The 16,374-nt window shown below is 37.4% G+C and overlaps 1 protein-coding gene across 4 annotated transcripts in view; it reads left to right on the plus strand.

Annotated features, from left to right (window-relative positions):
- rims2 (regulating synaptic membrane exocytosis 2) overlaps positions 1 to 16,374 on the plus strand; it is a 263,822-nt gene that overhangs the window by 174,435 nt on the left and 73,013 nt on the right. For 2 of the 4 annotated variants that reach the window (XM_015396880.1, XM_015396885.1), the window contains 4 exons: positions 962 to 1,100; positions 5,550 to 5,666; positions 11,196 to 11,381; positions 14,024 to 14,124. In XM_015396880.1, coding sequence (XP_015252366.1) covers positions 962 to 1,100; positions 5,550 to 5,666; positions 11,196 to 11,381; positions 14,024 to 14,124 — 543 coding nt within the window. Of the gene's footprint in view, positions 1 to 961; positions 1,101 to 5,152; positions 5,219 to 5,549; positions 5,667 to 11,195; positions 11,382 to 14,023; positions 14,125 to 16,374 lie in introns of all 4 variants that reach the window. The other 2 variants (XM_015396884.1, XM_015396886.1) reach the window with 1 other exon arrangement.

The following is a 16,374-nucleotide window of genomic DNA, read 5'->3' on the forward strand; positions in this document are numbered from 1 at the left end:
ATTTTCCTCAGAACTCTGGCTGCAGCATTTTGGATCAGCTGAAGACTTTTAACTACAATTTGTGGACTTCCTCATAGTAAAGAAGTGCAATAGTCGAGCCTAGAAGTGAAAATATGATATTATGTGGCCTATAACATCAGATGACCTTTGTTTTGGTTTTTTAACCTTAATATTTAGATCAGAGGTCTGAGGCCTTCTCCAACCAAACACTTAAAATGTATTGAGAGTCCAAATGCTGTGGGTTTCTGGACATATTTTTTGATAAATATCTACGCAGGAAAACTTGACTGTATTTTTCGAAAGAACCACAGTTTTAAAAAGTTTGTAGGTTAAAAAACAGAAATATTTTTTGTGAGTTAATTGACAGATACAGTTTCTTCTATTGGATGTTGATATTTATGTAAAATTAGTCTTGATTGGTCTTGATTTTCTTAACTTTGAGAACGCTGATCGATCTCATCCACCAATATTTTCTACGTCTGCAAAGGCCTCTGTCAAACAAAATGTTTTATTAGAATGTCAGAGGGTTATTTTAATGTTTTATGAGTATTTTTTTTTTCTTTTGATCAAAATGAGATTCAAACACTGAAGGTATGATATCATCTTATAGAAACTGCAATAAACAAAACTCATAGCCAGATTTCGCATGTCAAGGTTTTTTTTAAAGATGAGTGATCGGCCAGAAAACGGCAATCAATTCAGAGCAATTATTTCATCATCAATTGAAGAAAATGCTTAAAACCTTCAGTATTTGTTGGAACATTAACTGGATCCACTGTTTAAAGTCCATAGAGACCCTTGTGGCCCCAGAGCCACAGCTTGCAGATCCCTGGTTTAAATTAAATCAATTATAACATAATTTGGACTCCAGTAATGCTGTAAAAGGTTTGGTAAATGAATGTAAAACTACTTCTCTCCTTTTATTATCCCTCTATATGTTTGGTGACCAATTCTTGTTTAGATTATCGGCCAAACGGCAGAGACTTCCGGAGCTCCACGCTGTCTGTCCCGGAGCAGATCATGTCGTCTAACCACTGCTCTCGGTCGGCTGACATAAACCGGGCTCGGTCGCGCTCTCCTAGTGTTCCACCAACCTCCAGGTAAACAAACTTTAGCAAATACAAAGACTAGATATTTTCTCTTTTCTTCTGTTGTGTGTTGTTGTTTATGTTTGTTACAGATAAAATCACATTTATCAGAAATATTCTGCATTCTTATTATGTGACTTGAATCATTTCAGGGGGTTATTTCTCTGCTAATGAAATATAGCAAAAAGCTTGAACTTATTTTATTGTTTATTTAGATACTAGAACATTCAAACCGGAGTTTTAGTCCATTATTGTTGCAAGCAAAACAAGTGTTTCATAAAAGGAAATTTGAAAAAAAAAAATGCAATCCAGAAATAAACCTTTGAATAATTTGAAAACTAAAAAGGTTTTAGAGTTTCTTATATCTTAAATTAATGGTTGCTGTTTTTATTTTTTTATTTTGTTCTTTCAATACATATATTTACAGACGTAATATTTTCAAAATTTATGTTTTTAGATTAGGTTTACAAATATTTTCTGTTCACATCAAGCCAATAAACCAATGAAAATGTTGTTTCTCACGTCCATTGCAATAATGGCAATCATTTTACATCCATAGAAATGTGCGTCTTTCGTTCTCAGTCCAGAGGAAAGCCCGAGCCCAGAACAAAAATTTGAAAACAACATGAAAAAAAGAAATACTGTCAATATTTTCTCAAATAACATTAAAAAAAGAAAAGTATAAAGTTGCTACAGCGAATAATGGAGCAAGATTCACTCCGTACTTGAAAAGTAGGGGTCAGTTTGTGGTCTGATTGACATCTACTTTGACCCACAGCAGAAATCGTCACACATATTCAACCTAAAGGTGCTTCCTTTATAAAGTAGGAGGATCACTTGACTTGTTAGAGATTTAAACACAAGTTGGGTATGGAAAGTAAAAAACAAAAGTAAAAATATAGCTTTCCTTTGGAACAGAGCTGTCTGTCATTTTAATCTCATGCTACACTGTGAACATTTGCTGCAAATGCTGTGTGAACTGTGTAGTTCTTATTGAATGCGTTTAACCCCCTTTATGAAAGATGCTGGCAAAGAAAGTTATTAGTTGCTCTCCATCAGCACTTTTTGTTTGGTTGAAAATGTCGATCACAGAGTCCAATCACTGCCTTGGCACTGCCAGGCTGCAGCTACTCTCTCCTGGTCAATCAACTTTATTTGTATTTCAAAGGCTCAGCCTAAATCAGCCTTTGATTAAAAAAATGCACTTATCTAAATTGTCTTGGACAGTAGCTCATTTATTGTGTTCCATCTGCTTTAATTAACTACTTCTGGTTGTTTCTTCAGAAAACTTGTTGGAATGACATTAAAAACGAGTCAATGAATTTGGCTCTTGGTCAAAGAAAATACAGTTTTTGAAAAAATGAAAACATTGCCTCTGATTTTTTTATGTTTTCAGTTTGAACTAACAGCTTTGCTAATATTTATTTGAAGAAAGTGGATTAAAGGGGGCTAAGTTCTGAGAAATAAAAACTCCCCCATCTGCTGACAATGCAGATGGTTCAGAAAGTAATGACTGAGGACCCAGTAACCAGCAAAGATGTTGGTCAGGGACGTCAACAGAAATACAGCAGGTGGTGCTAGAGCACCTGCCCTTTTCACAAGGAACCAAAGAAGAAGTGCTGTAATGATGATTTCTTTTTTTTTTTTTAAAACAGTGTAGCTTTAGTTTGTGGCCCATTTCTGGTTTTAAAAACTTTTACAAAAACCACTAACTTTTATACTTTTTCACAACAAACCCCCCTCTTGCCTCACCCCCCACCAAAACTGAATGTTTTGAAATGGTTAATTATTTTACAGACACTAATGTTTCATTATACTGTGTTCAGTTGTTACCAAACTTATCATGAAGCCAACCTGTAGTGTTCAATATTATCAAAAACATTTATCAGACAGAATATGGCTAATCATTTGAAATAGGCGAGCCGTGCTAAGCGCCACACAAATTCCTCTTTTTTTCTACTTGAGCACCTGCCCCCCAATATTTCTGTGCACAGCACTGATGTTGGTTATAATGAAGCGTTGTTTTGCCTCCCCTGTCCAAAACACTTTAACCAACTCGGCTGTGTAAATACTTCTATTCGGCTTTTTTTCCCACTGGCTGCTCAGAAACAATAGCCTGACGTAGTCCGACTCAATTCTAGTCAGAATATGAGTCTGATACTGCTCCATAGAGCTGTGATTATGGGGCGTAATTTGAACGAACCAGGAAAAAAAATGCCTCTGCACTCAATTGGATAGACCTACAACCAATAAGAGCAACGGAGTGCGTGACGTATGTTAAGCGACGCATAGTTGTTGTCAACAAAAATCAAAGCGTGCAGTTTCACGCCTAGAATAAGAAGATGAGCCTTGATCGCGTTTCTCTGTTCCTCTTTTAAAATTAATTTGCTGTCGATATCTTCTAGAACAGACCTAATAGCAGAATCTACTCACCTAAACTCTCCAGCGGCAGCCATTATTGTTGTCACCCAAGCGCGCATTGGTCACGTGGTTGATTATGTTACTGTTGATCATCAGATATTGTGCTAGCATACTTGCGCTACTATTTAGCAATGCCAGACCGAACTTCCCGACCTCAAATGTTGTGGGCGGGACTAAGTTCGGAATGGCACCCAGGCTACAGAAACAGTTCAGTTGGTCTCAGTCCGCCTCCCTGGGAACTACTCAGAACCTGTTTGGAGTGAATTTTGTTCCAATATCGTTGCAAGCAAAGAACACGGTCTCTAAATATAAATGAAAAATGCAATCCAAAAAAGAAACTGAAAAAATTTGTGTTGCACCAATACCGATACCTGTGTCAGACGGGGCCACTATCCAGCACTAAGATGGTGGTATCGGTATTGGCGAGTACCAACAAATAGGGCACCGATACCATTTTGAGAGCCAAAAGTTTATTTAACTATTGTCACCCATTCCAGTTAGGCAATAAAAAGTTCTCCTGGATTCTGTTTGTTTTAGTCTTTTTCCTGCTTCACAAAGGTAGGCAGCAGCTTGACAAAGCCATGATGGCAATTATTTTACATCCAAGTAGTATGCAGTTCTTCATATATATATACACAAGCATCAATTCAAAACAGATGGTATCGGTATCGTACGATACTGCATAGCCAGGTGTCAGGTATCGGGGCAAAAAAATTGTCTCAGCGCAGCACTAGTTATAATGAAGTGTTGTTTTGCCTCCCCTGTCCAAAACACTTTAACCAACTCAGCTCTTTAAATACTTCTATTTGGCTTTTTTTTCCACTGGCCGCTCAGAAACAGTTCAGTTGGTCTCAATCCGCCTCCCTGAGAACTACTCAGAACCTGTTTGGAGTGAACTTTGTTCCAATATTGTTGCAAGCAAAGAACACAGTCTCTAAATAGAAAGATAAAAATGCAATCCAGAAAAGAATCTTTGAAAAAAATCTTCATTAGTGAATTTTCCTTCTTAATTTAATATTGAAAATGTTATTTAAATGTTGTTGTTTTTTTACCGACTTTATATTTAAAAATGTATTTTCAAAAATCTCTCCTTTTCAGTCTATTATATAAGGAAAAAGACAATATATGTTAATAAAATCATGTTCATAAAGGATAACCCTATTGCAGACCTTAATCCACCAATGGTAAACCCAGATGTATGCTCCTGACCTGGAGCTCACACAGATCACATCTACAAGAGGAGACGGTTTCTCAAGCTTCTCTTGTGTGAAGAGTTTCAAACCTGGAGTGTAGCAGCTGAGTTATATTATTAGAGCAGGTTATTATTATGCTGCCCATGCTGACTCCTGTAATAGAAACTGGGTGTCAAGTTATATTACTTCCATTTGTCTTATGACTCCTCCTTACTGTCCTTGCATTTCTTTTTATTCTCTTTTCCTATTTCTTTAAAAGGTTAAAACTCATGACTTCTGCCTGTTAGAGATCTATAGATCTCTGCTCCCTTTTCTCCTCCATCCCTCAGCCCATGATTCACTCTCTCTGAATTCCCCCTCTCTCTGTTTGCTTTCATCATTGCCTGTCTTCTTCCTCCTCATCATATCAGATCCATCTGTGTCTTTTCTCCTCCCTCCATGTGGTTGCAGCCATTTTCTCACCTTACCTCGAGCCAGATATACTCAACCTATAGACGATCCTCAGAAGGACCTCAGGTATACTTGTGTCCGAATTTGCATGAAGCCTCATCTCTACACTTCCACTTGTCCACCAACCAGTCTTGTTTATCCACCCTCTCACCTTTGCTGATTTTTTTTCAGCTTTTATTTGACTGTTTAACACTTAAGCACTCTATGGTGACACTTTCACTTCACTGTCTACACAATAAAGGTATGCTTGTGAAGTTTCGTCCAGTAGAGGGGGTCCTCTGCAGAGTTTATGACTGATTTCTATAATATAAATCCATCAGTGCGGGTTTTTCTTAATTATATCACCTGCTATGTGGGGGAAAAAAGCAATTAAATGCTTACCATATTTTTTTGCCAGCCGCAACCATGGTGTGTACCCAATCTGCAGAGAGGAAGCAGTCAGGTTACTGCGTTCCACTCGGATGACCCGTGCCCATTCAGAGGGCACCTACTCCTCCAACTTTGACTATGAGAGGTATCCAAGTGCACGGCCACAACATCCAGTGCATCATGTTGTGGCCTCCTCGCGTTGTTCCTGGTTCATCTGTGATTCTGTGAAAGTGATGACCCAAAATGATATCTTGTCTGATATCCGTTTTTTTATTTTTTTAAAGGAGTCATCACAGCTCTGGAGCTGAGCAGTTGTTAGAAAAAGACAACTAAACAACTGCCTTCGTATGTTAAGACTCCAAGCTATGTGTGTCACTGTTGTCAGCTGTATGTGTGCTGGTCAGGTCGTTACTTGCTGGCTGATAATTGACTGTAACTGACTGTTGTCGTATGGAGTTAATTTTGTTCCATTATCGTTGCAAACATATGCACATGTTTTTTAAATGGAAATTTGAAAAAATGTTATCTAGAAATGAAAACTTACCGAAAACAGATGTAACTTTTTTTTACTTTATTTTGCAGATTTTTAAAAATTTTTTGCTCAGATTTAGTTTTACAAATTGCCTTCTTTTCAGATTTGTCTTTTAGGAATCAAATTCTCTCTCACTTCAAGTTGAATACAAACGCTCGCTTTTGATACGCACATTAACGAGTACAGTGTGGTTGATAACATTCGTACAGACCAATAAAAACAATTTTTTTCCAATTTTATTTTCCTAAATGTATCTTTTATTCAGATTGAGTTTTACGAATCACATTCTTTTAAAATTGCGTTTTACAGATCACATTTACGTCAGTAGGTAGGCGGGTTTTCCTCTGTGGTGAAGAGCAAAGACGCATTTCTATTGGTCTGCTGGATGTTAGCAACATTATTATTGGTTTTCATCAATAGCGTTCGTGAATAGAAACTGATTTTTATAACATAATTTGAAAAAAAGAACTGCAGTCCATAAACAAAAAAAAGAAACAAAAAAAAGTTACTCTCAGAACATTTTTTACATTAAAGTTATACGGCAGTCATATTTAAATGTCAAATCAATCTGGCTTCAACATGTATATAAATGTACTCTTTATCAAACGATATTGTCGCAAAAGATTCTATTACAAAAAAAAAATCCTGTCTTAAAATCTGTTTTTTTTCTCCGTTATGTCATGCAGGCCTGTTAGTTATACGTCAGCCTGAACACCTAAATTCGGCCAATCATATATCAACGATCATCTGTCAATCAAATTTTTTCGGTCATAGCATATTGATTCATATGTTGCAGCTAATATACGCAACGGTTGAAATAAGAAATAATAATTTCCTTTCCCATTGAGTTCCGTCCCAGTGTTCACTGGGATGGACATCTGTGTCTTCAGCAGGCGTAGAGCTAACAGAACTGGCAGCGTTGCGAGGCAAGGGCTCAAACATGTACGGCTGTAAGTCTTCTACACCAAACCAAGCTTCTGCCGCCCTGGCGTCCTCTTCCACAACATCTTCGTCTCCGCTTTCCTCCTCTAAATAAAACATGTATGACGGAGGAGACTCATCCACGACCTCCGACAGTAAACTCTCCTCCTCTTGCATGTTTCCGCTGTCCATAGCGTTCCTTGACAGTGTCGTTTCTAAGTCACCAATTTAGTGGTAGTTGGTCCCAATGGAATTTCCCATTGGGGACCTACTAGCACTAAGTTGCTAACTGGTTAGCAAGATGAGAAACTGAGAAACCTACCACAATCAAACTTGCTTGTGAACCTTCCGCCACAACAATCCTGCCCCTTGATAAACGACCAATCACATTCACTTTATTCACTCGTGTAAAGTTGGGCACCAGAATTTGGAAATGAAAAGGTTGGAACAGCTGCTTTCCTACGACTTAAGGAACTTTTTCAAAGTTTAATTTGTGGATACATTTTTTATGTCCATCTACAAAATGTGTTCTTTGGTTACAAAAATGATGGAACAAAGTTAACTCCATATTGATGTTTATTTGTCTATTCCCATTCTGCCAACAGCACCACTCTTTGTCACCCAGTGGTGTGGGATTTTTAGTCTTGTCCTTTTTGTCCTTTTGGCAGCAGTTTTTCACACATCAAAAGTTTGGCATCTTTAATATAAATTTGCAGGTTGGGCCGCTGTGATGTTATCACCAAGACTTACATCAGCTGTTACAGAAAAGCTATGAGTGGCTTAACTCGACTGTTTTCCAAAATTTGACCTTCATTTAGAGGAAAGGAAATGTTTTAACTGTTAGCAGCAGTCTGGTTTTATGAAAATATATTAAACTTTCCAGGAGTTCACATTTTCACCTGTATTTACAGCTCTGGCAAGAATTCTACAATTTTAAAAAATTATGTTTATCCATAAAATAATGTTTATTGCACAATGTGCAACACAATAGTAGTGTTGCACATTGTGGGATTCCAAATTATAAATGCAGTCTCAATACGTACATTTTATTTATTTTATAAAAGTCTCTGAAAATCTGTAGGGAAACCAAAAAGATTTGTTTTAATCAAAGATGTCCTTGTAGGATTTAGTCAAAATGTCTCACCTCTCCTTTAATCTGAATTAGCAGAAACACAAAACCAGGTTGTCGATAAAGACCATTAACTTGTGGACACGTTGGATGCATGGTCCACGTCTGAAGCCTAATAAGGATCCTTTATCCATTTATTCATTGATTTTTGTCTCAAACAGCAATTCATTTTGATCTCATGAGGACAATAAAGATTCCTGATACTTATACTATGTTCCTGTCTTAACAGGCTTTAGCTAAGGAGCTTTTGATTGAAGTTCATCCACCTCCTTAAGTACATCCACTTTGCAGCACCAATGGTAGCAAAACAGGCCCTCATCATGATGCTACCACTGCCATACTTGACATTCCTCTAATGATCTTCTGTTTGAAGGTCTTAACTTGAATAATTATCGTCAAAAGGCTGCTTTTAACTGATGCGCTGGTTAAAAACACAGCTTTCACTGGAAGATATTAAATTTAAAGGTATAGTGGAGGATGCTCTTTTTCCGGGTGGATCATCAAAATAAGTGGTCCTCCTAATGATCAATCATTCTGGTGATATGTTTAAGCAAAGGCCGTCCTACGTGCTCGTCCCCATTTTCAATTACCGCTGGTGAGTCTGACATAGTGAAAAATATGCAAAACTTCTTTTGGAAGGTAAGATTGCATGAGCAATGCAAACAGCAACTTTTAAACACAGCGTGCACAAGAAGAAATGGGCTTGTTTACACTCTTGTACACTTTTAATAGATAATATTTAGTTTGACATCACCATCATTGCTGACTGTCTTTAAACTTCTTGCCAGAGCTACCCTAAATCTTAAATATCAAACTATATATATGGTTCAAAATAATCATGTTAAGTTATACGTGTAAAATAATGTAATGTTTCAGCCTTGTGGCACATATCCTCAGAGTTAGACACTAAGGGAACGGTGTTGACTATTTAAAACAGGAATATTTAAAATTCAGAGAAATAAGAATCCATTGATATTTGGGGAAAGGAAAAGTTTAAGGTTCTGTTCCAAAGGGCGAAATGGTTTCACCGCAGCCGTATCCATCGTACTGGACATAACCTGCCAATAGGTCCTACAGTGTTTTATATAAATGAGTCATCTGGTATGATAACAACCACTAAGACTAATGGGTGTAGATTAAATGTTACCCCCTGACTGAAAAGTTATTTTCTACCTGCTAATCTAAAAGGACGTCTCCTCTACTGGACAGCAAAATAAATCAGTTTAGAAGTTTTAACATTTTGTTACGTTATTTTTTTAAACAAAATTATAGGTCACATTTTCAATCAGTTATAACAATGAAAATGATGCAGAGACAAACAAGCCCTCTGAATTTTATTAAAGAATATTTTGGTGTAAGGGTTATTTTTTGTTAGTTTTGACCTGATGTTTTGAGGTCTGTGGTAATAATGCCAATTAATGGTTTTCAAGTGACAAATAATGTGCATGTTTTTTTGTTTTTATTTTTGTACACCACTTTAAAATGAAATCCCAGTTTATTTTGTCTTTTTCCTGCTTGCAATGTTAAAATGTATAGCTTTCCACTATGACTGTTGTTTCTGTTAAATGTTAAAACTAAATGTTCTTTTTCCCTCTAGCGTTTGAGGTTGATACTTTCACTCCTCTGCACTGCACCGTAACTTTAACACAAATGTATAAAATTAAATAAGAACAAGTGAATTCCAACTTACACATAATTATACTTTTTTTTTTTTACATCTCCACACTTGACCGGTGTTTGTTGTTTGTAGGTTAAAAGGATAAATAAGTAGTCAGTGTTAAATAAATTAAGTCAACAAATATAATACTGAGAAAAACCTTTACAAAAGGCTTGAAAGTGATTTATGAACAATTTCAGTCTCTTTATAGTTTAAGCAATCATACAGACATGGATCTTCTGCTAAAAACACGTAAGAAATCTAATAAAAGTTTATTTTAGGAACATAATCCTATGCTGAAAATCAAAAATTACATCAAACAAAAAAAAAAGAAAAGAAAACAGTCGTTTCATTTAAGAAAATTCATTGATGATAAATAAAATTTAAATAAAGATTATTTTAGCATCACAAGTGGCTCATTTGTTGATCCATTTAACAAGTTTTTATAAAAACATGTTTTCTGTCCTACTATTGGAAACCAATAATTCCAACCATCTGGATTTTCCTCACTAAAGGTAGATATGACTCCATATATCTTTCAAACTTTCCAATACGATACAGATATTGCAGCTTTGAGTGTCGACAGATACCAAAATTGACGCGATACGATATCAGTGCAGATCATATATACTTTTATTACCAATATTTCTCGATATTCTTTTTTAGACAGTAATTGCACAGATTTCAGTATTGTGACATCCCTATTCGGGAGTTCAACAAAGGCTGAAAGCGTCTTTAAAAACCGGAAGATCTTAGATAAAAATCTGAAATGCTGCAATATATCATTTGAGAAAAAACAAAAAAATAAAATAAATAGAACATATGTAAAGAAAAAAGAAAATAATTAAATCTTTTTATTACACAAAACCTTTGATCAATTTGGTTTCTATGCCAGTCCTAAAGTCAAAATGTTAGAGATAAGAAGAAAATTCAAAGCATGAGATCGGCTGTATAAGTAGAGCCAAAGATCGCTTAATTTACGATCCAATATGGCGAAAGTTTATCGCAGAAAAGTAAATGTTCTCTCTTACAAAAGATGTAGGTAGCAGGAGAACTACTAATTATGCCACAAGTGATCGAATTTAAGATCCATATTAAGATCAGCTGTTTCTTAAAGTTGTTTTTTTTTCCACTAATAAGTATTTTTAGTGAGAGAATGTTTGACTGACATAACATATGAGTTTATTTTAAGGACTTTTATATATCTTTTCCAGAGGTCCCAATAAATTTGTCTTTATTTGTCCTTTAGTTTTTCTTCCTACAAAAAAAAAAGTGTTTTATAGGTTAAAACTTCAGCCAAGTACCCACATAACTCTTTTACAAAAGGCTCCAAAAGTCATCTTTGACCTCCATAATGTCCACATTGCCAGCAAAATGTCCCAGGACATCCTGGAGTCACACTGAGTGCCTGCCTGTTTCTCAACAACCTCTGTAGGAACCACGGATCCATGGATAGACACGAGTTTCACAGCAGGTCCCGCTCTGCCGACCAGCGACCCACTATAGAACGCCTCTCATCCCGCTCTCGCTCTTCTGAACGCCCCCACGACTCTTCCCTCATGAGGTCGATGCCATCTCTGCCATCTGGGAGGTCCGCACCCCCCTCCCCTGCCATGACGAGGTGTGACCCAGATCGGAGAGGCTAACAAAAACAGACTAACGACAAGCTGGAGGTTTTGGTTTTGCACTCATTTTCCAGAGATGCGGCTCTACTGGAGGGGTTAAAGAACAAGACAAAAAAAAAAAGCAAAAATAAGAAAAAAACATCCAAACCTTAGGTAGAATAACTGATCATTCAGTAGCTGACAAAGAACATCTAATGCTGTGATGCTAAAAGTGAAAAACTTTTGCTATATGTGAGCAAATTTGATGAGTAAAATAAAAGCTTATCTCCATTTACGCTACCCTTTTAAAACCGTGCCGAGATAACTGTTGAGTGTAAATGGCACACACAACTGAACCGTACTGCGGCAGACACAACCGAACCGCGCAAACATGGTACTAGTTCAACAGTAGGGCTTGGAGTGGTTCAGTTCTGGCTCAGTTCTCAGATAACAAAGAGCGCATGAGCAGACTTCGTCATCTCCTTACTGTCGAGGGCTGGTTATCCTCCCGCAGCAGTGTGTCGCAGTAAGCTTGCCGCAGATACTTTTGATTTATGCCCAATATTAAAGCATGGTCTAGGCTATGTTATTCCATGCCACAATGCAAGAGGGAAAATCAGGAACTAGCTGAGGGTCTAGATATGGCCAAGGCAGTGAGGAGGTTTGTGCGCCAACGGAGGGAAATGAGGGCCAAAAAGAGCGTAGATCCAGGTGGAAAAAGGGTCCCAGTGCCAGTGGCGGTTCTAGACCAAATGTACCACGGGGCCAGGAGGGGGCCAGCATGTTTTCATGGGGGCACAGAAAAGAACGAAATTAAAAACAGTGCAAAGGAATCAAATATATTAAGAAATCTGCATAAAGTGAAATTTCTATTCAATTAGGTTTAATTCATATTCTATGTCTTTTTCGGTCAATATACATTCATAAATTAGGAATTTTAAATGTCTTGACCTATTTTAAGTTAAAAATTACAGTTTTAAACAAAATCTGAATTAGAACTAAAAAAAAATGTATAAATTCAGCTGTAAAAATTAGAGCATTTTTTAAAATTTGATGAAAACTGGGATCCTATCTCAATACCACTGAAGCTATCACCTCATTGTTTTTAAATAATTAGTAAAACAGAATTTGTAAAGGAAAAAAATGAAAGAGATCCAAAGGACCTATCAGTAACCAATGTTTGTTCCAGCGCATATCATCATTAGAATTTCTTTGAGTATCATGTCTTCGTACAGGGGCCAGGACATGATCTACAGGGGCACTGGCCCCCATTGGACCCTGTCTAGAACCTACCCTTGCGCACCTCGCTCTTCCAGCTGGTACGTCTTCACGAGTCTTTTTCCACAATGGCGGTCATAAAAAAAAAAAAACAAGCTGGTAAGGTACCAAACAGGAAATACGCATAGTGTAGAGCGGATAAAGATTTGACCAATCAGAGGCCTCCTGTCTGCAGCACTGTCTGTCTTCACCTACAATTTTAGAGAGGTGCAGCAGATTGACTGCGGAAGGGGCGGAGGCACATTTGCATTCACTGCGACACACGCAGACGACCTGGTTTCAGATTATAAATCAGCCCTAAATGTTCTTAAGGAACCGAGTTAACTGGTTAACTGATCCAACCTCAGCGGGTAGAGTAAATGGTCCTTTAGATAGGCGGCACGTTGCTCATATTGATAGCAACCTAATGTTTTAATATTTTAGTTTAACCCCTCTATGAGATTTAAATCAACCAGTAGAAATCATTGTATTATCTGCCAGAGTCGCTCAGCCTCTGTTAAAATGTTTGTTTAACTAAAACCTTCTTAGAGCTAACATACCCTGGGGGACTCCTACCTGACCTGTTGCAGACTAACTCATACTGTATTCACCTCCCTGCTCCCTTACTAAACCCAACACTCTCAGATCCCTCTTATTTACTTCTCCTGATACCCTGCCTAACTCGACTCCACCCACCTCACCCCAGTTCACTCCATTAGTACCACGTTTAACCCCAGCCTAGCCACTTTTTTCTGTTTATTTCCTAACAGCACTGTGGATGTTAGTGTATTTTCTTTACCCACATTCCAGACACATTGATCCTAACACCACAGCAAGCTTGCTACCTCTTTTTTTTTTAAATATTATGTACCACACTGCTTATACATTTGTGGGTATAGCAGTGATGGGGACAATATTATACTTTGGTTTCATTAACGTTAACTGATGCTGATTATCCCTTGTGATGGCATTGTGTTTGTTTTTTTGTTTTTGGTTTGATTTACTTTTTTGTTCAGATTTCAAGCAGTTGAGAGACAGTATGAACGCATGGTCGCACTGGTCTGCCCTTTCTGCATTGAACTCCTTTCTCCCCGCAGCTTGATGGGTCGACTGTACATGCATACGTTTCACACCAAGCATCTTTTATTGCAGCTCAGCATCATGTGCCAAACCTCATTGTTGTGTGCATTTGTTTTGAAATCCACCGAGAGAATTTGAACCGAGGGGCAATAATGATGCATTTTAGTGACTTTGAATATTCTACTGTTTATTTGATAGGACCAAACTAAATGCTTGTCTTTTTGTTGTATGTCTATGATGTGGATGCATATAGTCCCTTGCCCTGCATCCACTGCCTGCTCTTATCTTCTGCTTCACGGGAACTGTCGGTTTTGTCACTCAGGGCACATCCTCGCAGTGGATCTGTCCAGACCAGTCCCACCAGTACTCCCAGTAGACGAGGGCGACAACTCCCACAGCTTCCACCCACAGGCACAGATAGAAGTAAGTCACTTAGACTTTGGGATAATCGATCTGGGACTTATTATTTTGTTGATTTGTTTCATCTACTCTAGTTTTGTTTTTCTGCTTTTGATGACCATGCATTCATCTTTTTATTGATCCATTTTCATTTCTCTCTCAGAAGATGGAAAAGAAGGAACACAGTCAACTGAAGGTTTGTATCGGATGTGTGGGTTTAGTCTATCAGGCAGGAAGCTCCGGTTGAGCCGTATTTCTCTGAGAAAACTGAAATCTTGTCTGCAGTGGAAAACGTTGAACAAGCCTCGTCTTGCATGTTTTTCTGACCTCTGGATCCATCTGGATCCTGCAGGTTGTTTCAGCTGATGTGTACCTATACAGCTTGCTTTAGGTTGACTGTGTTATTGTTAAATATTGACTTGTTTGGCTGCTCAGATACTTTATCAATATGTGAGTTTTTGTACTCTCAAGGGTTTTTCTTGTATTCTCTGCATGTAGCAGACTTCCGCCTCCGTACGTTTTAGTCATGGTCGCTTTTTTCCTTTGGTCTTTCTTGCTAAATACAGCTAAACCCAGAAGGACCGTTTGAATATTTAGCTAAATATAGTACTTAGTTGTGAAATGTTTATAAAAATATGACATATTTTTATAGAGATTTAGTGTCATCTTACCTGATTCTTTTCTCATTTCTCCACCTTCATTCCTCTCCTGAATTTCTCTCACATGACCAAAGAGTTAGACATGTCGATCCATTTAGTCTTATCTCTCCAGTTTGTCGCTATTTACATTAACATGTTGAACATATACTCAATGTTCCAATAAGTTTGGATGAACTAAGATGTTTATAATGTGTTTAAGAACTTAATATTCATATGTATAGAGTATATTTTTATAGCAAGACCAGGAGCAAAGCACAGAGCGCTAGAACCCTGTAATTCTTTTCTCCACAAAAAACCTGTTTGGGCAATTAATATCAATGACATTCATAAAAAGAAGAAATCAAATCATTCTAGACAGAGAAGTTTTGTGGACAAACGTCATAGATTGATATTTTTTAGAACGATTCATAAGTTTGGAAGAACGACGGGAATGTTGGCAGAAACTGGGGTTTCCCATCGTTCCTGCTTCTTACCATCCCGTCTTGTTTATGTGTCATGTTGGTGTTTTTGACTGACTAACACTAACTTCAAAAAGCCACATTGGGAATGACTTGAAAAATTTAACTGTAACAGTCCCCAAGGGACGGCACAAACTGGGACATTTTCCCATCACTGCAGCTGGATTCCACCTCTTTATGTTGATGATTGTTTATATCACCCCAATAATTTATTTAGTTGATATGTCTTAGTTTGACTCTTCTCTTTAGAAGAAAACAGTGTTTACTAGCGATCTAGATAAACTCTTTCATAAGGGTCATGAGATATCCATCTACAATTGACTTATTTTTAATTCTGTTACATTAGGGACCATGCAGAAGACATCAGTAATTAGACATTAGTGAGTCTCCCTCATGAATGTAAAACCTTGATTCTCTAGAAATAAAACTCAGCATATTTGCTTAAGCTAATTTGGTTGTTCAATTGTTAATTTTTTAAACTCATTGTAGTCTTAGTTGAGTTGTATTGGCCAAATTCTCTGCATTCAACACACTTTTAGGCCATTTCACAGATGTTAGGTCAGCCATGTGTTTACGATCAGATCTGTTGGAGGTTATTTGAAGTGTTCTACTTTACTTTAATGTCTCTGGGTCTCATAATCTGATAAACCTCAATCTGCTTCTAGCAGCTAACAGTGAAGACAAACTCCAAGATCCACCGGTGAATGGCAGGAAAGGCAAGTCCTCTGTGAGGTGATGGCTTGAGTTTGCTGTGGAGTCTTTCTGCCTTAACACCAACAATCATCTCCAGTTCAGCTCTTGATTAGGGGTGTAACGAAATATTCAGCTCACAAGATTGAGATGAGGAATGATAAATCTACTTGAAATATAATACTAGTGATAGTTTTGAGCTCTTTGCTTTATGACTAAATAAACAGTCTGGCCTTTTTTAGGCTTGGTTCCGAGATCTGCTGCTTCAGAAAAGTTTCAAAGGTACATAGTCAGGTTATATGCCTATATCAAAAAGACCAAAATCCAGCTGATTATTTATTATGTTAGTGTTTTGATCGTCCCAAAAAAAGTTAAAAACAAATCCACTGGACTTTTTTTCCCCAAGTTTCCAAGATGTTTCGCTTCCCATCAAGAAAGTTTCCTCAATTGAAAATGTCTGGAGTAAT

The sequence above is a fragment of the Cyprinodon variegatus genome, unplaced genomic scaffold (assembly GCF_000732505.1).
Source record: "Cyprinodon variegatus isolate N-32 unplaced genomic scaffold, C_variegatus-1.0 Scaffold827, whole genome shotgun sequence".
NCBI classification, from domain to species: Eukaryota; Metazoa; Chordata; class Actinopteri; order Cyprinodontiformes; family Cyprinodontidae; genus Cyprinodon; species Cyprinodon variegatus.